The 21,252-nt window shown below is 43.5% G+C and overlaps 3 protein-coding genes across 9 annotated transcripts in view; 1 reads left to right on the top strand and 2 right to left on the bottom strand.

Moving 5' to 3' along the window:
• The first annotated feature begins 141 nt into the window (after window positions 1-141).
• Window positions 142-4,980, top strand: LOC127608513 (vomeronasal type-2 receptor 1-like). Its single transcript, XM_052077631.1, has 6 exons — window positions 142-643; window positions 741-1,026; window positions 1,113-1,685; window positions 2,248-2,370; window positions 3,113-3,236; window positions 3,311-4,980. Exons 1-6 carry the CDS (start codon window positions 435-437, stop codon window positions 4,219-4,221), a joined length of 2,226 nt encoding a protein of 741 aa, XP_051933591.1. The 5' UTR covers window positions 142-434; the 3' UTR covers window positions 4,222-4,980.
• A 931-nt stretch (window positions 4,981-5,911) lies between these two features.
• LOC127608512 (extracellular calcium-sensing receptor-like) lies at window positions 5,912-14,380 on the bottom strand. The gene is made up of 11 exons (XM_052077629.1): window positions 13,315-14,380; window positions 12,870-13,099; window positions 12,709-12,791; window positions 11,937-12,116; window positions 11,501-11,689; window positions 10,954-11,427; window positions 9,473-9,682; window positions 9,278-9,401; window positions 9,018-9,211; window positions 7,997-8,278; window positions 5,912-7,145 (listed from the first exon to the last, which is right to left on the bottom strand). Exons 1-11 carry the CDS (start codon window positions 13,623-13,625, stop codon window positions 6,723-6,725), a joined length of 2,700 nt encoding a protein of 899 aa, XP_051933589.1. The 5' UTR covers window positions 13,626-14,380; the 3' UTR covers window positions 5,912-6,722.
• A 1,925-nt stretch (window positions 14,381-16,305) lies between these two features.
• The window catches only part of plch1 (phospholipase C, eta 1), a 58,367-nt gene continuing 53,420 nt past the window's right edge, over window positions 16,306-21,252 (bottom strand). For 5 of the 7 annotated variants that reach the window (XM_052077432.1, XM_052077433.1, XM_052077429.1 and 2 more), the window contains one exon: window positions 16,306-21,239. In XM_052077432.1, the coding sequence (XP_051933392.1) occupies window positions 18,655-21,239 (2,585 nt within the window). In that variant the 3' untranslated portion in view covers window positions 16,306-18,654. The remainder of the gene's footprint in view (window positions 21,240-21,252) is intronic. The other 2 variants (XM_052077434.1, XM_052077435.1) reach the window with 1 other exon arrangement.

The raw sequence follows: 21,252 nt of genomic DNA, 5'->3' as shown, positions 1-21,252 counted from the left end.
CGACCCGGACCATCCTCGCCAATGGGCAAGTTTTGTGCATGAGCACAAACCTGCCAACAAATGACCAGTCCTCCACAAAGTGAACTGAAAATCATCACATTTTCTTCTTTTTCTTTTTAATAAGGTGATGGTCAATGGGTTAGGATTACAGTTTATTCATTTCAAGAAAGATTAAATTTTTTGAGAGCAGGCTCCACATACCGTATGCTGCCATAAGCGTTTTTTGCACATAAAGCTATCGCAGCATTATATCATCATAGTATATATATTGCACTCTCATTTTTCCTCTGTATTCTATGAGGACACACCGATATCAAGATAACACCTGACGTCTGGCCCCTATGGGGATTATGACCCCCGTTTGATGAAGAGAACAGGTTCATTGGCAGCATATAATAACCCAGTCCTCATCACTCTTAAATAACAGCGCAAACATGCTGGGAAGAACGCACCTCCTGTCCTCGCTTTTGTCTCTTTTGCTCTTTGACACGGCGAGTGGCTGTGAGTTGTTTGGAAAGTTCCACATGCCCAGTCTTTTACAGAGAGGAGACATCATGATTGGGGGCATTTTCCCGATTTTTAACAAAGAGCTAGGCAGCACCTCAACATTTCGGCAAAACCCTCCTGGAATCAAATGCGCAGGGTGAGTTTAATAACAACTGAATAGTACATCAACAAGTCACTGATTTATCGCTGTTGGTGGGGTGGGGGTTGTTGCTTGTTTTGTTTTTTAATTTTAGGTTTGACCTGCGAGCTTTTCGATGGACTCAAGTGATGGCATTCACAATTGAAGAGATCAACAAAGATACAGCCCTCCTGCCAAACATATCTCTTGGGTACAGGATCCTCAACTCATGCGCATCTTCCACCAACACTTTACGAGCGGCTCTAACACTTGCCGGTGGAAAAGAAGAAACAGAACGTGGCTCATCTTGTCTGCCGGTGATATCTGCCCTCGTAGCTGAGTCCGGATCTTCCCAGTCTCTTGCTGTAGCCAGCACGCTTGGACCTTTTCAAGTACCAATCGTGAGAGCTCTTACTCCATTATGATGTCTTATTTGAATTGAATATTTTTCAGTTTGATCTTTTTTGTTGCCGTTTTTGTCTCATAGGTGAGTTACTTCTCAACATGTGCCTGCTTAAGTGACAGATCAAAGTATCCTACATTTTTTCGAACCATTCCCAGTGACTATTTCCAGGCAAAAGCTTTGGCGGCCCTGGTCAAACGCTTTGGCTGGCGGTGGATCGGAGCCATACAGTCCGACAACGACTACGGGCGTCACGGGGTCCTCGCCTTCAAAGAAGAAGTTAAAAAGTTTGGGGTTTGTGTGGCATTCGTCGGAACAATTTTGCGTAGACATTCAATGGACAGGCTCCAAGCTGTTGTGGAAATGATCAAGCGATCGAGCGTTAAAGTTGTTCTTGCGTTTACACCCGAGGGTGACTTTTATCCTTTGATGAAGGAGATTGTGAAACAGAACATCACAGGGATCCAGTGGATCGCCAGTGAGGCCTGGATAACAGCCCTTCGACCGTCCAACCCGGAAATTTACCAAGCTTTCGGTGGGGCCCTCGGCTTTGTGATGCCCAAGATGGCGATTCCAAAGTTGAAGCCTTTCCTAGCGGGCATCACTCCTTACGCAGACGCGGGTGCTGCATTTGTGAGGGAATTCTGGGAGATAATGGTCGGCTGCAAGGCTGTTCTACCAGGGGAGCAAGCCGACACCTCACATGAAATGTGCAGCGGCAACGAGACGTTAATGAAATCCCAGGATGATTTCTTCAATGTCACTCAGCTCAGAGTCTCTTACAATGTGTACAAAGCTGTTTATGCCATTGCACACGCTCTGCACCATCTGCTTTTCTGTAAACCAGCTGGTGAAAAACCAGGAAGACCGTGTATGAATGTGTTAGACATTCACCCAAAACAGGTGAGACATTACATTCTTTTTTGGTTTCTGATGAACAAAAACTGCTTCATTGTGACCCAATGAGCAGGAAGTTAGTAGATTGTGATACGTTCTGCTACGTCCCCTTGTTCCATAGTTGAAAAAGTATCAATGTATATGAGGTTAGACCTCAATCTGAGTTTAGATGTAGGTGCAGTCATTTTTCAGGAAATCACTCCAGCATCATCCCTGGGGGGTTTTTTTTTGTCTTTTTTTTTACAGTGCATACAATGAAAAAAGCATGATTAGCGCAACAAATTAAATTAAAAGCTGTCGTTTTTGCTTTTTTTTTCCTTAGGTGACCCATCACCTCCAAAGGGTAAAATTTAAGAACCAATTTGGTGATTATGTCTTCTTTGACGAAAATGGTGATCCACCGGCTTCATATGACCTGATCAACTGGCAGCTGATAGACGGGAAAGTGAAACACGTAACACTGGGTCACTTTGCCATGGCTGATAACGGCGACTATGACCTTAGCATCGACGAGGAGCAGATAGTGTGGCGGACGGGCAAAATGGTGAGTTGTACATTTTTATTCTCTTGTGCTAAAAGTAGTTACACTGTGTACATACATTGAGTCTAAGTACAGAATTCGGGGGGAGTGGGAGCAGCAGGGCTACCCTGAACTCAACTCCTCTACTTACCGGTACATAAAAGAAGTATCGACAGAAATGGACAAACATGACAATGACAGATTCAATCGCTCGTCAGAAGGGGGGGGGGGGACATCTCTACACCCTCTTAATAATGTATACCATGCTCATAGTGGGTGAAAGCAAAATAAGGCCTCATGGGGTTTTTTTGTTTTGTTTTGTTTTTTTTAAGCAGGAAGTTGCTAACATCAGCTTATTTTTGATGCAATCCGAGCAAGTTTCCACAGCTTTGCCAGTGTTGTGATGGCTAATTTTGTTAAGGCAAGATGAGAACAAATAAAAAAATGAATGAAAAATGACACCTTGTATGTTCAGATCTGATGGAGAATATTTGAACGCCACAAGCCTCCAGTCCCTGTTGTCCCCTCAACCATAATTGACTTTCCCGCTCTCGATTTCCGTCACGTCTTCCGATGAGATTGAAAACAAAAAAACGAGCCCGTTTTGGACATATTGGTATGTTACTTCCGATCACTGCATTTAAGTGTACTTTTTTCACTTCTTCAGGTTCCAATCTCAGTGTGCTCGGTGGAATGTCCAGCGGGGACCAGGAAAGCTCAAAAAAAGGGAGAACCCATTTGCTGTTTTGACTGTATCCCGTGTGCTGATGGTACTGTAGCCAACACGACAGGTATTCGCGTCAACATTCGTCATACCCAAGATGCACCGTTTCAAATACGACAGCTCAACTTTGCCACACAACAGGTGCGGCAGACTGCACGCCATGTCCACAAGAATTCTGGTCCAATGAGAGGAGGGATGAGTGTATTCCAAAAACCATTGAGTTCCTGACCTATTACGAGCCGATGGGCATCGCTCTGACTGCTGTGTCGCTGCTGGGGGCATCGCTGTCGCTGGTCACCATGCTCATCTTCATCTACTTCAGGCACACTCCGGTGATCAAGGCCAGCAACTCGGAACTGAGCATCTTTTTGCTGTTTTCTCTCCTTTTGTGCTTCCTATGCCCCCTCACGTTCATCGGCAGACCCACGGCGTGGGTGTGCATGCTGCGCCATACGGCGTTCGGATTGACGTTCGCTCTTTGCATCTCCTGCGTCTTGGGCAAGACGATTGTGGTCGTGACGGCTTTCAAGGCCTCATTCCCCGGCGCCAAGGGTGCTGGAACGTTCGGGCCGACACGGCAGCGGATTATTGTTTGCTCGTGCACTCTGGTGCAAATACTAATATGTGCTCTTTGGCTCAAATTAAACCCACCCTTCCCAGCCATGGTTTTCAGATACAGCAATAAGATCATTTTGGAATGCAACACTGGCTCTGAAGCGGCGTTCTACGCGGTGCTGGGTTACATAGGCTTTCTTTCAATTATATGTTTGGTGCTAGCATTTCTCGCAAGAAAGCTGCCGGATAACTTTAACGAGGCCAAATTGATCTCATTTAGCATGCTGATATTTTGCGCAGTCTGGATCACTTTCATCCCGGCCTACGTCAGCTCTCCTGGTAAGCTGACCGTCGCTGTGGAGATATTTGCCATTTTGTCTTCAGCTTTTGGTTTGCTAGTTAGCATTTTTGCACCTAAATGTTTCATCATATTAATAAAGCCAGAAAAGAATACCAAAAAGCATGTCATGGGTAAAATGTTTAATACTGGTCCTTGAGATGATTGTACTTGCTGTTTATTATTACCAGTTTATTTGTACCAGTTTATTATGTAAAATGACAGTAATGGTATATGAATGTATTGTGGTTTAATGAAAATATGTACTGTAGAACCGAATGGACATTTTACTGGGAGCAAAAAAGAAAAACAATCTGATTTTCTACGTTGTTGCTTTCCCAGCATGCATTGTTTCAGAGTGCGTCAAGGACAAGCTGCAGTCAAGTGACCAGGGTTCAGGTTAGGCTAACCCTGACTCTAACTATTAAGTAAAGGTATATCGAGTGTATACATTATAGCCGACTGCATATTGTATATAGTGTGTAGACTCGCTCGAATAAGATCCAATACAAAACATGGTTTGCATTAAAGACCACCGCGTCACACTGAGTGCTGTTTCTAATATTTTGGTGAACATATTTAGCTAAAGTAAGGATACATAATGGAAATAAAACTTGTTCGATTCAATGCAGCTTTTATGCATTTTTAAATAAGAATCATTTTCAACATTTTCACGTTTGAAAGGTGACAATATTTTTTTTTGTAAAGGTCATTGCCCACTTCATTCCAACTACATCAAAATAAATCAATGTGCGTCTGCCTCCCAGTGGACAGTCCATGGAAAAATCCAATCTGACTGTAAAAGGGGCCATATGATGGGAAAGTGATTATTTTTTATAGCTTGTATAGAGTGTAGTTGGGGCCAGGAACATTCTGGCTAAACTTGCAATGCCTCAAGTTCAAGATCTGGACGAAGTGGTTTGGGGCAATGCAGCAGAGAGGCACAATTATGGCTTGCATTCAGGCGATTGTTTGCACCGCTTGGATTGTCTCTGCCTCACCAAGTCCTTATAAAAACATTCAATACTACAAAGATAAGATTGTTTATGAGTGTGCGGTTGGGTCCACTGTCGGTTTTGCTGTGTTGCTGGGCTACATTGCTTTACTTGCCATCCTCAGCTTCCTGCTAGCATTCATGGTAAGAAATCTGCCCGATAACTTCAATGAGGCCAAACTGATTACCTTCAGTATGTTGATCTTTGGTGCGGTGTGGGTCGCATTTGTCCCGGCATACATCAACTCTCCGGGAAATTACGCAGACGCAGTGGAAGTCTTTGCCATCCTGGCCTCTAGTTTTGGCCTCTTGGTGGCGCTGTTTGGACCCAAATGCTACATAATCCTGCTGAGACCAGAAAGAAACAAAGAAAGCTGTCATGCGCTGAGGGACTGACAAGTCGCACAAGCAGCGTTAGAAGAGAACGCCGTTTTCTGACTAAACATATGAATGCTACAGTGTGCATTTGTTATATTTTTTAATGTCTGAGCTCTAATAAATGAATAATTTCGAGGCTGGCAAACATCATATTCCAAAATGTGTCTTAGGGTGTGTCTTGGTTAAGAATTATGTCTGACGTAACACCAAGATTGACTTATGAGCGGCAGCAAGGTTCCTCAGGTCATCCAGATTGATGTACTCAACACTCAAACAACAGCATTTGTAGTAGAAGAAGAAATTGAACAGCTAAATGTTTGCTTACTTTAACCTTGCGTCCTCAAACCCTTCTTTTTTCCCATTTTTGGGGGGATGTGAGGGTTGTGAATGACTTGCAAGTTTTACTCAACGCAAACAGTGGCATCACTTTCTTTGGTGTCTAGCAACAACTTCAGGTTACTGCCTAGTTGGCACTTGTTGCATGTCACATTACAATAATGGAATTTGTGATTTGCCATCAAAAATATTGCATTGGTTTAACATTTGAAAATGTCGGTTAGAACAGGTATATTTTTTTAAAACTCAGCTTAATTATTGCTTTTAATTTTAATTTCTGGATTCATACAGAGGCCTCTATTAGTGTACCGGGTAAGTGTAGTATAGTCTGTCATTCAACTGTCTTTAAAAAATGGCACAAAATGCCATATTTTTTATTTCGCAAATGTATATTAACAATTCGAAGAGAAAATGGATGGATGCTTTGGGATTTTATCCTGACAAACATTTATGGTCTTCAAAAGTCCCCAAACATTTCTTCTATAATAAATAAACAGAGCAACAATAGTACAAATATACAGTACAATAAAAAGGGAGTATCGATGGGCATTTATTACTGTTTTTTTAATATGCATAGGCATGACAAACACTGTATTCTCTACAGTGTAGTACTTTGTACATTTTTTTCTTTTAAAATATAACCTAAACATTTATTTCCACCATTTTACCAAAGAAAGGTCGGAATGAGTATCCAATAAAAGGTGGTGTACACTCTTTAGAAACTAGTTTGCCTTTAGTTTTATGACAAAATAAAAGCCATATTAGATTGCTGACAAAATTGGGGTAAATATAACGATAAATAAAATTGCATTTATCTACAAAAAAAAAACAAAGTATCAAACTTTGTGCTACGGTGAACTATACATTTGATCATAACCATACAAATCAGTAAGAACGAATCACATATTTCATACATAGTTCATTCAAATAATCGATAACCTGGCTGTAATTTGCTACCTGGCCATCAAGTGTTTCTTGGTGTTTCTCTCCGGCCTCACGAGAATGATAAAACACTTGGGAGCAAAAATACAAATGAGCAAGCCATAGCTGGAAGCCAGGATGGCAAAGATCTCCACAGCGACGGTGTACTTCCCAGGCGAGCTGACGTAAGCGGGCACGAAGGCCACCCACACGGCGCAGAAGATGAGCATGCTGAAAGTGATCAGCTTGGCCTCGTTAAAGTTGTCGGGCAGTTTCCTGGCGAGGAAGGCCAGCAGGAGGCAAGTGCAGGCCATCAGGCCGATGTAGCCCAACACCAGAGCAAAGCCCACTGCGGAGGCCATGTGACACTTTAGGGTCACCTTTAACCCTGGAGTATCCAACTCTGGTTTAGGTTCAGGGGGGCTGAGGGACAGCCAAATTATACAAATGATGATCTGATTGGAAAGAGAGAGCACAAATCTTCAGGTTAATTCTGTACTCACAGACTGTTTTGTCAGGATGAACCTAAAAAAACACAACAGTTATTTTGAAAGTACTTGTCCAAAAAAAATATATATATATATATATATATATATATATATATACACACACACCTGTATATATATTTGCCAGTCTAAAATCTTTACTCCACATTGACAGTACCACACCTTTGTACATTATAAAATTAAGCACGTGTCATCTGAGTGTCTCCGCCCCTACACACCTGCCTCAGGTCTGCGGACCAGACATTATTAGAGGTACCAAGAACTAAGCGGGGGCTCAGAGGGGATTGAGCCTTTTCCGTTGCTGGTCCCTCTCTATGGAATGGCCTCCCACTGAACATTCGGCGAGCCCCCTCGCTGCCCATCTTTAAAACTCGTCTCAAAACTCATTTGTATTCTTTGGCTTTTGACTCAGTATGACTCAGACTTGATTTTAGTTTTACTGTTTTTGTGCTTTCTACTGTCTTCGTTCATAATTTATTATTTATTGTTTATTGTCGTATACAGTACATGATATTTGCCCCATACAGCACTTTGTAGACAGCCGTGGTTGTTTTAAAGTGCTCTATAAATACAGTTGAGCTGAATCACTTTCTGTATTTATAAAAAGCAGGATTCAAGAGGAACGAGAAAAATCTCTCCCTGATCTCTTCAGCATGAGCAAGGCTGGCACTTCGTTTTCGCTTGGTCTTGCAAATTTAGACAATGCTTTGCCGCTTCCTCGTGGCTGAATGAAGAATAATGCACCAAAACGAACAAAATAGAGTTAGAGCTGGACAAAAAGTCTCCATTTGCAAACTGACCTGGATGCCGGTGAACACACAGACACTCCCTCTCTGTTGGACCGGACCAAACCATTTCATCAAGGCTTCAGTGCCAGGCCGGGCAGAGCGGAAGGCCGCCAGGACCACAATGGTCTTTACTTGCAGGCAGGACAGTGAGAGCACAAAACTGATGCCGAAGGCGGCCTGCTGGAAGCGACAAGACCACAAGGTGGGGCGGCCAATGAACAGCAGCGAGCACAGGAAGCAGAATTTGAGAGACAAGAGGAGGAGGAAGCTCAGTTCGGAATTGTTGGCTCGGACCTGAAAGGAGAAAAGGGGATGCATCTCGTCATGTCTCCATTGCCGCCGTTATTACGTTCGGATAATTGCTACGTTTTATTCAGAAGTTATGATCACATACAGTAAGTAATAAAAAATAAAAATTATGGATACAACAACTGTGTAAGATCACATGAACCAATAATCTAGTGAGCTCCAACTGTCTGCCGTCAAAGTGTCCTTGGGCAAGACACTGAACCCTAAATGGCTCGCAGGTCTTCACTGTGAATGGAAAAACTGTTCTCGATTACCCTTCCTGGTAAAATAAAAAAATAACAATAATAAAAAACAAAATCAGATAAAACTCTTAGTCAATGCTATGATTTGTGTAAAATGCTATTAAAGCATTTAAAGCAAGGTCAACTTTGCTTCACCCCCTTCCTTGGATTCATTGAACATTTTTTTTCATTTTAGAAAACCTACCCTCATTTTTTACTTTACTTTTACATCCTTTTAAAGTTGTGTTAAGGTGTTTACATTTTGTCAATGCACGTTCTTTTACTCATTTCTGTAAGCGACTGTTTTTTTTTCTTTGCCTCTGAATGCCGTTGACTGTTGTGTTTGTAAAAGCTATTTAGATGTCGTGTCTTTGCTTGTGGGAAGCACATTGAATTGGCTTGTGTTCAAAATTTACCTTGGCTTGCCTAAAGGGATGAAAAATGAGCAGTTTGTGAAACATGAGCTTACAGGTCAATTGGAATGTCATTCAATGACGCCTTACCACGGGTGTGTGTCTGTAGTAGACAAAGACCACAAAAACGGTGATGGTCACCATGGTGCCGGAGACGGCGACCGCAGTTAGGGTGATGCCTAAGGTCTCATTGAAGTCCAGGAAGTCCAGCTGGCGGAGGATGCAGACCGTATGCTCCGTGTTGGACCAGAACTCAAGTGGACAGCGTTCACAATTGGGCGAATCTGAAATATTTCAAGACAAGGGATCAGCAAATAAATTCAACATGTGAACGACATGTGATCGCTCACCAGTCATGTTGCTAATCTCTCCTTCAGCACACGCGATGCAGTCAAAGCAACATACCGGTTCGCCTTTCCTGGTTGCCACCCTGGTTCCAGGAGGGCAACTCTCACTGCACACCGAAACTGGCACCTATAAAGTCAAATGGTATGCTCATGTAAGGTGTGCAACAAAATGTTATGAAATGAGCTTCTTTTTGGCACCTGACTAGATCCTGAGTGCCACTGCACAGCTGTGTCGTTCATGAAAATTTCGTTGCCGTCCACTCGGCCGATGAGAACAAGTTCCAGGGAGCCATCGGGGCGCTTCTTCCAGTTGACCAGGTCATACTTGGCGGGGATGTCGGCCCCTTGAAAATAAAGTCTTTCCCTTTGCGGTGTGGTGAAGTTCACGTCATTTAAGTGCCGCAGCAGCTGAAAAGGAGACATGATCACGTTTTGCCATATATTTAAAACATTTAACCAAGTGTATGTGCTGTGTGTATGCATGTTGTCTAAAAAAACATGGAATACAGACTACAAACAACACTTATATTGGGTATATTATATATTATATAATAACACTTATTTGCAACTAATTGATGTCCTGTGAGGTAAAGATAATTGATAATAGAATAAGTCCAGTAAATTACTGTATTGATTAGAGTAACAAGGAGGTTAAATCAATTCAGCCACCGACGACGTTGAATCTGAATATTTGAATTGTTCTTCATGCATCCATCCATCCATCCATCCATCCATTTTCTCCCACTTATCCGGGGTCAGGTCGTGGGGGCAGCAGCTTTAGCAGGTAAGCCCAGACTTCCCTCCCCCCCCAGCCACTTCTTCCAGCTCTTCCTGGGGAATCCCGAGGCGTTCCCAGGCCATCTGGAAGATATAGTGTCTCCAGCATGTCTTCGGTCTTCCTCGGGGTCTCCTCCCGGTGGGGCATGACCGGAACACCTCACCGGGGAGGCGCTCAGGAGGCATCCTAATCAGATGCCCGAGCCACCTCATCTGGTTCCTCTTAACGTGGAGGAGAAGCGGCTCGACTCTGATCCCCTCCCGGATGACCAAGCTTCTCACCTCATCTCTAAGGGAGAGCAGCTTGTATCTGGGATCTGGGTCTTTCGGTCACAACCCATAGCTCGTGACCATAGGTGAGGGTTGGAATGTAGATCGATCTGTAAATTGAGAGCTTCGCCTTTTGGCTCAGCTCCTTCTTCATCACGACAGACAGATACAAAGTCTGCATCACGGCAGACGCTGTACCGATCCGCCTGGCGATCTCTCACTCCCTCCTGCCCTCACTCTTGAACAAGACCCTCAGATATTTAAACACTTGGGGCAAGATCTCCTCCCCGACCTAGAGAAGGTAATCCACTTTTTCGACTGAGGAACATTGTTTCAGATGATTTAGATTTCCATTTTCCAATTTTTTTGTCTTCTTTGTTTGTTACAGTTATTATTATTTAGTATTTTGTATTCCCATTTCAATTTCAATCAAAAACTGCAAATTAAAAAGAGAAATTGAAAGATACAAGGTCATACTACTGATAATGTTTGGGATGCGGGGTATTGAGAAAACAATAAGAGTAAAGGATACTCCTATTCCAAACACAAACGCGCACAATGTCAGTACGGCTCAGATGTTTCACCATCAACGTAATGTCAAATACATCTCATCACAAACTGTTGCTGTTTACCTCAGCAGGTTTGACATTTGTCGGGGAGGAGCAGTTGGAGCTGCCGTCCCTGGAGGAGGTGTGTGCGTCGGGGCAGCCGAGGCGGTCGTGAAGGGCGTGAGCAGCGGCGTAAACGGCCAAGTAGACGTTGTAAGCCTGTCGGAGCTGCGAGGTGTCGGTGAAGAGATTGTCCACCCCCTGCAGGGACTCGTCACCTCGGCACAGGGGCAGGGGGGTGCTCCGGTCAGGCGTGGTTGTGCCGTTGGAAAGCCGAGGCCTGCATGCAAACTGCATCTCCCAGAACTCCCTCAAGATGTCATCACCCGGGCGACGAGAGGGAGTCAAACTTCGGAGGTAATCTCGGAGTCCGAGGATGGGCGAGCTGCGAATGGCCGTGCCCAGGACTCCGCTCGCCACTCGCGAGGTGACAGGGTGTTGGAGAAGACTGGCACTGGTGCTCCAGGCCTCGCTGGCAAGAAACTGCCTGTCTGTCACCTGGCGACAGCATACATAAGGATCACATGACCATTCGGAAAGATCTTGTATCGAACGACTGTTTGCTTCTCACGTTCAGGTCGGCCAGCTGCAGAAAGAGTTCCCTGACGTCTGTGTACCACGTAAAGATCAATATCACTCTGGCGCTTGATGCCTGAATAGCGAGGGCTGCTCTCCTGGCATCATTCACAATGTTTTGTCTGTTTAGAGTCTCCACAAAGGCCAGACACACGCCGGAACCCCGGGTCTCCTCCTGGAACACCTACTGGCCCATAATATGACAATAATGGTATCAGAACTTCCTGGGCTGATGAAGGACACCAGTCCACCGGCACAAAATGATACTAAATGAGTAATAATAATAATAATACATTTTATTTATAAGCGCCTTTCAAGACACCCAAGGACACTTTACAATAACAAAAAACACAAAACAATACAGGTTGTACCTCACAAAACATTATTATTAGAATTTCTGAAACAATTCCGATATTGGATTGTGATTTTACCTTGACAGCCATCAGACCGTAGTCATTGTTTGCAATCACGGTGCCGATCCAGGTCCACTTGAAGTATATGGCGAGCCTAGCAATGGCCCGCACCTGGTAAATGTCGCTGGGGATGGTTCGGAAGAAGTTGGGAAACTGACGCCTGTCACTCAAACAAGGGCAGCTCGACTGGTAGCTCATCTAATAGGGAAAATACATTCATGAATGAAATGTAATTTCACCATTCCAAAAAAATAGAAAATCAGACACCACTCTTCTGCAAGTAAATGTGTTTCGTGTAATAACTCAGGTAGGGCAAGCAATGTTTGATCTTAATACTGGGTGTTGACATGTTTCTTTACTCATTTTGGATCATTTGCACATTTGACAATAAAGTTGTATTCAATTCAATTTAATCTAATTAGCTTTTTTTTCCTAAATATTTTTAAGTGTATAATTTTGGGAAAAAAGGGGCATTTGTCCCATATTTGGTTATTTTATTTTTCCTTTGTGAAATGTTCTAGTATTTTCCAATTTTTTAATCGTATTTAATAATTTAATTATCCCATACATCGCTCTTCGCTCTTCTCATTTGACTGACCAACTAAATTCAAATATTGTCAAAGAACAGCTCCCAATATTACACAATATTGTTGTACTGTATGGTATAAATCTACTCACAACAAAACCAGAAATGTAATGCTATTAGATGTTGTGAAATTAACTGAGCCATTCAAAACAAAGCATCCTTGCCTTTTAAAAGGTCATCGATAAAGTATTTCAATGAACTTACTAAAGGTACAGAGAGGGGCCCCAGCACTCTGGAAAGTATCATGGCCGTTTTGGATGAAGCACCACCGATGATCAACGGAACACCTGATAAGACATATTTGTGCAGAATAAAATGTGTTCAAATTAATAGTCTGGTGTTTTATTGATACCATTGGATGATACCTTTCCCATCGCCTCCTCCAGAATCGTCCTGCGGGGTTGCAGCAATGTTGCAGGTGGTGCTGTCTCCGCTCACCAGCGAGAGGGCTGCTTGCGTGGCCCACGGGTGCAAAGCGCAACTGTCGCGGATGTGATAGCCCAACCTCACGCCCGGCAACAGGCGAGGACTCCGGTTGATCTCCTCCACGGCAAACACCATCGAGTAAATGTACTGTAAGGGGAGTTCCTCTAAACTGGGTTGGAGGGACAAGACAGCAAAAGAATTGACCTGAACGTACAAAATTTGACGCGTGTTGTTGTCAATCAAACTTGAGCCTTATTCACGTTGTACAGACAGAATGTTTATCCAGTTCTGAAATGCAGTCTGTTTGATTTCGTTCAAAAAGAATCAACATGATGGAACTGAGGCCCCAAATGAAGGTCAGAATAATTAACAAATAAGTTATACCCAGTACATTCTCTATAGACTGGTTCGCGAGCAAAGTCGTTGTCTATGGCAGGAGGCGTGTAATGGAGATGAAAAAGTCCACCGATGACGACATCTCCATTTTGGAAAAGCCCGCGGCTTGCTGGCGCTCCCCACCGAGGACAAGTCAGTGCTCGAGCCGCCTGCGGACCCGCCATAAGGCCCGGCTGCCTGCTCACCAGGCCGACCAGGATCACCAGTGGGGCTGAGCAAGGCCACCGGTGAGTGGAGAACAAGGACAGCCAAGACATGGATGAACTGTGGATCAGAAGACACTTATGAGGCATTTTCATGAAAACACCAGCGATTATTGCAGTTCAACGACAGGGTATGATACGAACGACACCTGAGAAGTACTTTGCCTCAGTGGCAGTCTCCTGCACATGTTGTGCTGCTATTTCTTGGTGTCACAAACTGCCCGGGGGGAAATGACGCCCAAACCAACGCCTTTCTCCCAACGCGAAGCAAAAACAAAGACAGGCAAACAACTGTGTTTTGCTCAAGCAAAACAACAAGGCCAGAGAAACAACAGGCTCCGTGGTCCACGTGTTGAAAGGAGGCCAGTCTGCATCACCACTGTAGTTTTTTAAAAGCGAACTATCATCTCACTGGCAGCTATGAATATACAAATCTAAAGTGTGTATACCGAGCAGCTTTGGGCAGAAATCAAAAGGACAAGGTGTGCGGCTGAAGTTATCTCATCAGTTTTCTTCACCGGGTGGCTGGACTCACCATTACAAATGAAGCAAGGAGCTCAATCATCCATGTTGGACTCATAGTAGAGCCACTGAAGGAGCCGATGAGGTGGCTTGGGCATCTGTTTTGGATGGTGTGGGGCAGGCAGACCGAGGATGTACAGGAGGGATCATTTCACGGGTGGTCTGCGTGGAAAAGTTAGTGTATCCCTCATTCTAAATTGGAGGAGAAGGCCTAACACAGGATAAGGTGTAGGGACTGTAAATAATGAAAATATTTGAAAGGGCACCTGGTACAATACGGAGCAGTTTTGCATCACTCCAGTTATCGTTTTGGGTCCAGTAATGGGTTCCTTTGGATTGTTTACGGAACACTGTTCTGTTTAGGAAATCTCAAGTCTTAAAGCCACAACAAGCCAAGAAGAGGAAAAGCGCAATTGCAATGGTATGACACCGCCATCTAGTGGTTATCCTTGGGTGTGTACGCCTTAAGAAGCCATAACTTGCCACACAACTCCAAAAACTTGAACTTCAGTTGTAATAATGGTTTGCATAATAGAATGTCAACTGTTTGCCTATCACCTGAACACACAAGATACAAGAAATAAACAGTGTCAGCCTTGCATATCTAAACCCAGAAATCTTGAGAATTACCCCGGTTGTGGTTGCTTGGATGGTGGTCATAGCAGGTCAGTTATCAGCCTGGCTGTAATCTCCATGGACGGTCTGTATGAATTCCAGACACACACCTCTAACTTTCTTTTGGAAAAATTCCAAAGACGTTGAATTAAGTTGAGATATGTCTCCTTATGGTTTGCTTGCCTGCCGTGTAATTTTTGTTTTTACAACACATATTAAAATCTGTATTCCACTCCGTTTCCGACTGAGGGCCATTGTTTCAGATTTGCAGGTACTGATATTCATCCCAACCACTTCACACTCGGCTGCAAACTGCTCCAGTGAGAAATTCTGGCTTCAAGAAACCAACAGCACCACAAATTCTCCCCACAGAACTCCCCGAAGGACACGGTCAAACGGCTTCTCCATGTCCACAAAGCACATGAAGACAAATTGGGCGAAATCACACGCACCCTCGGGGACCCTGCCAAGAGGGTAGAGCTGGTCCACTGTTCCACAGCCGGGGGGTAAACCACACTGCTCCTTTATACTCGTCGCGAGGCCTTTGGAAGAAAAATAATGATTCCGGCCGGGATTGAAAATGACTCCTCTCTTGAGTGGTGGTGATGGAAAAACAATCCACCAACAAAGTAGAATACACCAAGTTAGCACATATGGCGTGTTTTCACGCCAGTGCTTCTCATCTATTTTAACTCCCAATGTAGTGCATTTAGAAAATATTACATTGAATTTTATGGAAGATCCCATCAACTGAAGGCTAACGGGAAACTAATTCCAAAGGCCAGGTGCCGTGTTCATTCAGGTATTGGCTTTCTGTGCCACGAACATTAATAATAATGACAAAGTGTAGCAGGTTAACTGGGGACGTACTTGCACAAGGCAACAGGTGTGCCATTTGGCAGCTGCATTACAGCCATTTCACGAGCAATTACACCTCATTGTGTTTAATTGGCCTTATTGGGACTGTTTATGACTTTTTGCACATTAATTATTGAATAAATGTGAGGCTTGGTTACGCGAAGGAGAGCTAATTTCGTAGATCACAGAGATCTTTGTGACCACTTGAAAAAGCTGCATGACCTCAGCAAAATAAAGTCCTATATACCATCCATCTTTTATCCCACTCACACTCTCTGTTACACTCACCCACCCACACACACATATACAGATACACAGATAACCCCCCCCCTCCCCACACACACACACACACGGATGGTTGTTTGTCTCTGTGTGCCCTGCAATTGGCTGGCAACAATATGTGTATATATATATATATATATATATATATATATATATATATACACACACACACACACACACAATATATTAATATTATATATAAATCATACCTGTCAACTTTTCGGAGCGCCAACCTGTAAACTACCAAAAAAATCCGTATAAAGAGAAATTTTCCGAATCCCCATGATTTGTGCGATACGGCCATACACGTAAGATTCACCACAAAATCCGTATGAACTATGGCTAAACCGTATGAGTTGACAGGTATGATAAATGCACACACACACAAACACACACACTAACTCTTTTAAAACACTTAAAGAAACCTTTCATCGACGTTTTGCACAACAACATTTCAACTAAATTCCCAAATTCGTGAAGAGAACAGACAAAAACAGAATTAGTGGAAACCAAATACGTCATTGTTTTTATTGCATTGGTAGGAAAATGCTCAGTCTTCAGATGAGCACCCATATAAAGAAAGTGGTGGTTTAACACTGGAAAATAAAAAGAATATAATTCCAACTATGCTACGCTCATTTCCTCTGCCTCACCGCTGTACACTTATTTGCATTCCGTTTTGAGTTGTACAAAATAATAATCACCAGAATTGACAAGAGCTTGTATTCTGTATCAAAGCAATTTAAAAAAATAAAACCCTTTTCGTTCTGATTAGGTTTTTCGTCTGCAGACCATAGACGCCAACAAGTCCAGAAGCACAGATTTTGATATACTAGATTGCAGCCCCGTGTGAGCCTTCATCTTTCACTCTATTTTCTGTCCAAGAGTTGTCGAGCGCTGCAACATCTATTGTGTAAACGGGTGCATAGTCATGCTCGACATGTTCACATGCACGAACATACGATCGGTGCACAGTTAAGACCATCCAAAGATCCAAGACAACAGCAGAATAATTTACATGTCAATGAAAATACTCACGTGAACGAGAAACGAGACTTTCATGGTGGTGACCTTCACTTGTTTATACATGACATATTCCGGTAATACAAAGAAACACATTCTGCTTCATCATCCAATCTTATTTTTTTTATCAGTATTTAAGTTTTGACATCACAGGGACAACGATCACACATCTGTCTTATTTAGACATGAGTACACCGCCAGTCCACAGAACTGTAGAACAACTTTTAACTTTTAAAACCATTAACATTTCATACATGAATCTCATGCTGCAACAATGCTGTTTGTATGGCATCATTTTGAATCCTTGGCAGACAGTGTGAAAATCGACCTCTCCCTTTGAAGGTGATGTCCACCATATCAAAGTGACGCAGGGAAATCATGCAAAGCAAACCAAGATGGAGTACGTTAGCGTTTTGGTTAATAAGCTAACAACAGCATACCGTGATTGTACGACTATTCCTAGTATATTGCTGACCTTACCTTTTATTTTTTTGACCAGATTCAACTGAATATGCAGACAATCGCAGAGCTTTATCTCGAGTCTGCCTTCGCGTGTAGACAAGGAGATTGTGCAAAGCAAATCATCAATATGGAAGCTAAGATGTAAAACACATAGAACTCAAGGTAACCATAAATGAGAAAGGAAAACGATATGAAGGAACAACAGAGTTCCTGTAAAAGCAGGCCATCTCTTTGTTTACTATTACAATCATTCAAATGCTTCAGACCTAAAGAAACGTTGCAACTCGGAGCTTGCAGCTAGCCTCAATAGCATAGCTGGTTTAGCCTGCTAGCAGCCACGGACGGATATTAACGAGACCTCACATTCATAGCACTATTGTACCAATAATAAAAGTACATTGGTTACCTTGGAGCAGATAAGAGTGACCCGTTGGATTTTGGAATGATTGAAATAACTATGCGGTCGACCGTTTAGCTTTATACGACTTCAAAGGTTAAAAACTTATTTTCCCTTTAACCTTTCTCACATCATTTAACCAAAATTACCTTTAAGGAGCAAAAATGTTTTCCAAAACCAAAGTCATACAATGTATTACTGAATCTTTTGTGATGGTAGCTGACAAATACAAATGGCAGAACTGTGAGACACAGGTCAACAATATTAATTAGCCAACACCCCCCTTTCCCCGCCTCAAAAAATGCCTGCAAGCTATTTCACATCATATAACCATTACTATCTTATAAAGGGTCCAATTTATCTTATAAAAGAGCAAATATCTATTCAAATTGAAGGATTAAACTGGTTTACTGGATTCCTTCAGAGTGTCACAGACAAAATGTCAAATCTGTTCTGTGTTGTGATTGACCTATCGGCATTTCCGGCATATGGCTTCGCAAAAGTAAATTTCGATTGACTCACTAATAAAATGGGGCTGATTTAAAGGCCTTTCTTTTCTTTAAACATGAGAGGACAAGGACCAACTGAGAGACACTAAACGGTCGTGCAACGATCAAATTTTAAACATTGTCGGCTGAAATGGTGTTGTCACACAGGCTTTTCCAAGCCCTGAGCCCTTTTCTGTTATTGTGCTACTGACACCTTATGGGACTTGTGTGGAACAGCAACAGAGCAGGCAGTCCAGGTCCAGCTTTAGCCATCATTGGTTAGCATTGTCTTTTCCAGTCGCAGGTGAGAAACTTGAAGAGTGATTTGAAATGTAAACAAAACAATAGTAAGCTGTTTCAGTGTACTCGATGTCTAGCTTCATGGAAAAGCTTCAGATTTGCAGGGGGAAAAAAGTTTATAATTCCTTGATCAACCAGTGCAGAGTCACACTGTCCTTTACCAAGTTTTAGGTCAAAGCTAAAGTCTAAGCAGGAAGTAGACCTCTGGCTCTGATGAGAAGTGGGAGGAGTCTGATTGTGGAAATGAGTCACTGGTGCAGTAGTGATCTGCACGTTGATCCCCATTTCCGTACCGGGATGATGTACAAGCTCCCTCAGGAAGTCCCCTGTCCTCCAGCTGGCCTAAATAACCTGCAATATAAGAGCCAGTAGAGTGTCTGTTCACAGGTGAATTTTGTGAGGCTGGTTTATTCCTTAAAACAACCCCGTTGTTGACCATTCCACCTGAACGTGGTTTCAGGGCCTCCTGCTGCCTTTCGCGGGCGCGGCTGTTGATGTGGCGCACTCGGCTTTGGCTACGGGAGGATAAGCGACGGGTGAGTGGTAGAAGGGACTCGTCAATATCCTGCGAAGGAGATGGCTCTGCGCTCAATGTCTCTGCGGACTGCACTTCCTGATCACATTGAGGAGACTGACACATTTCTCTTTCATTATCCTCAATCTCAAAACTGACTAGTTTACGCAACTGTTCTGTAAGGGAATCACGAGATTTGGACTGGAAAGATCCTCCGCCCATGGTTCCCAGACCTTTTTGCTTCCTCATGTGTGGAGTGATGAAACTGCGACTAATGATGTGGTATTTGCTCTGAAAATTACACAGTATGTCTTCAGATGTCAGATCGCCCAGAGACTTCGACTTGCACGGAGTGTTGACCTTGGAATCAACGGTCATTGACTGGGGACCGGTTGATAAAGACCGTGGAATTGAGATCTTTGGAGCTTTGATGTCGGACTGTACATTGGACACAGGTACCTTTTGGTTCCAAGAAAGCTTTGGAGTGGGCACTTGGACTTGACTTTGAGAGCTTGGTAGCAAGACTGAAGGGGCTGCAGACTGTGATGAGGCTGTAACGTCATTGTAAAAATCAATAGGTGGCGAGTAAAGGCCTCGACCACAACAGTTATTTGCTGACAGTGTAGAGTGAACATGAAGACCTTCTGAAGAGGAAAACCCATTTTGCAAGCATCTTTCTTGCTCCACGACTCTATATCCTTGTGTTCTCTTGTCAAAATGTTTGGAGATCGGGCTGACTTGCTTTCCTTGGTGAAAACCATTTGCGATCAGGCTGTTGTTGGACCCTCTCTGTTGTATAAAGTCTTGATTATAATGAAAATGATTTTTTTGAGGAGTTGGGTAGCCGTTGTGGCTTAGTGGTAGTGGTTTGGAAAGTTTTGAGTCTATGAGTCTATGCATTGGAGAAGATTGCACGCTGGACTGTTGATTCGGTCGCTGATACAAAGGTTTGCTGTACGGGGAGGGACACGGTGTTGAAAACGTTGGGTAGTGCTGAGGCTCCCAATATGGCAGAGGATGTCTTTGATGAGCGTATTCTGGGGTGGTCTCGTTTTGATAAATAGCACTCTGTGGCGATGGACTACTGGGGGCCTCCCATGCTTGTTTTGGTGAGGTCAACCTCACTTCCGTTGGATCCTCATCAACATTCACCTCCACCTCTGCAAAAGCATTGCCGATGTGGTCATGGGACAACTGGAAAGACGTCAGAGGTGATAGCGTGTATCTTTGAGTAGAACTTCTCTGTTGTTCTGTTGTGGGTGCCGGTGGATCAAATACTTCCTCATACACACTCTCCTCTACCTCCTCTGGCTCTCCATTCCTCCCGCAATTTGTGGTAATCCCCTCATTCCAACACTGATTACGCAGGCTCCCTTGAGCCATTTTTACCGGAGAAGAAGCCAAACCGCTTGATGGTATGCTGTTCAGAGTACTTGCCTGAACACGGACTGACTGATTTTTCTGGTTGTACACCGATACCGGAGGTGATAGCATTTCCTCATCTAGAATGGTATAGACCTCTTCAAGATCAGCGGTTTCTGGACTGGAGAAGAGAGCAGGGCTGGTTGAGTCTGGCAGGTGAATTGTGCATGGTGAAAGGGTTGTTCTTTGAGTGGCAATTTGGGGAGCTTTTGGATTATTGACCGACATTGTTGGAGTAGACTTGACATCTTGAAGCTCCCCTGGAGGAGAAAGCACATGATTGCGAGAGGAGTTTAACTCGTTTTGGTCACCAGTGCTTTCAAATTGACCAATCAGAGCTGATATGGAGCCTCGTGTATCTTGCTCATTGCCTAAGGACATAGCATCAATGAGTCTGGAAATAGTGCTGTCATGTAGTGAGCTAGGACTCTTCAGGTCACGGTTCATCTTGACAGGGGAAAAAGGGGTAACAGAGGACGGGCCAGAGGAAGAGGAGGATGAGGACACAGAAGGAGCAACTGTGAACGCTGTGCTGGTTGAAAAGGTTTCTGGTTCATCTGATCTACACAGTTTGTTGGTAGAAGGTGCTGGGGGCATCTTAGACTGGCTGCCTTGATTGTTACCTGCTTGGTAATTGACATAGTCATCTTCATTTCTAACGCTACTATCACCAACAACCAGATAAGAGGCCTCCTGTGGCTTATTGAAATCTTTTTTCCAGTTGAAGTCCATCTTAGAGGGGGATTGGACGCTTTCTTTAATGCAAGCAGATGTTTTCATGAGAAGATCCACAGAGGAAGACCTGGCTCGGTCAAAGGTGTACATTCCTGTGAACACATA

This window comes from Hippocampus zosterae, chromosome 10, assembly GCF_025434085.1.
Source record: "Hippocampus zosterae strain Florida chromosome 10, ASM2543408v3, whole genome shotgun sequence".
NCBI classification, from domain to species: domain Eukaryota; kingdom Metazoa; phylum Chordata; class Actinopteri; order Syngnathiformes; family Syngnathidae; genus Hippocampus; species Hippocampus zosterae.
Note: the sequence above shows the minus strand (reverse complement) of the source record. Positions and strands in the feature narration are given on the sequence as shown.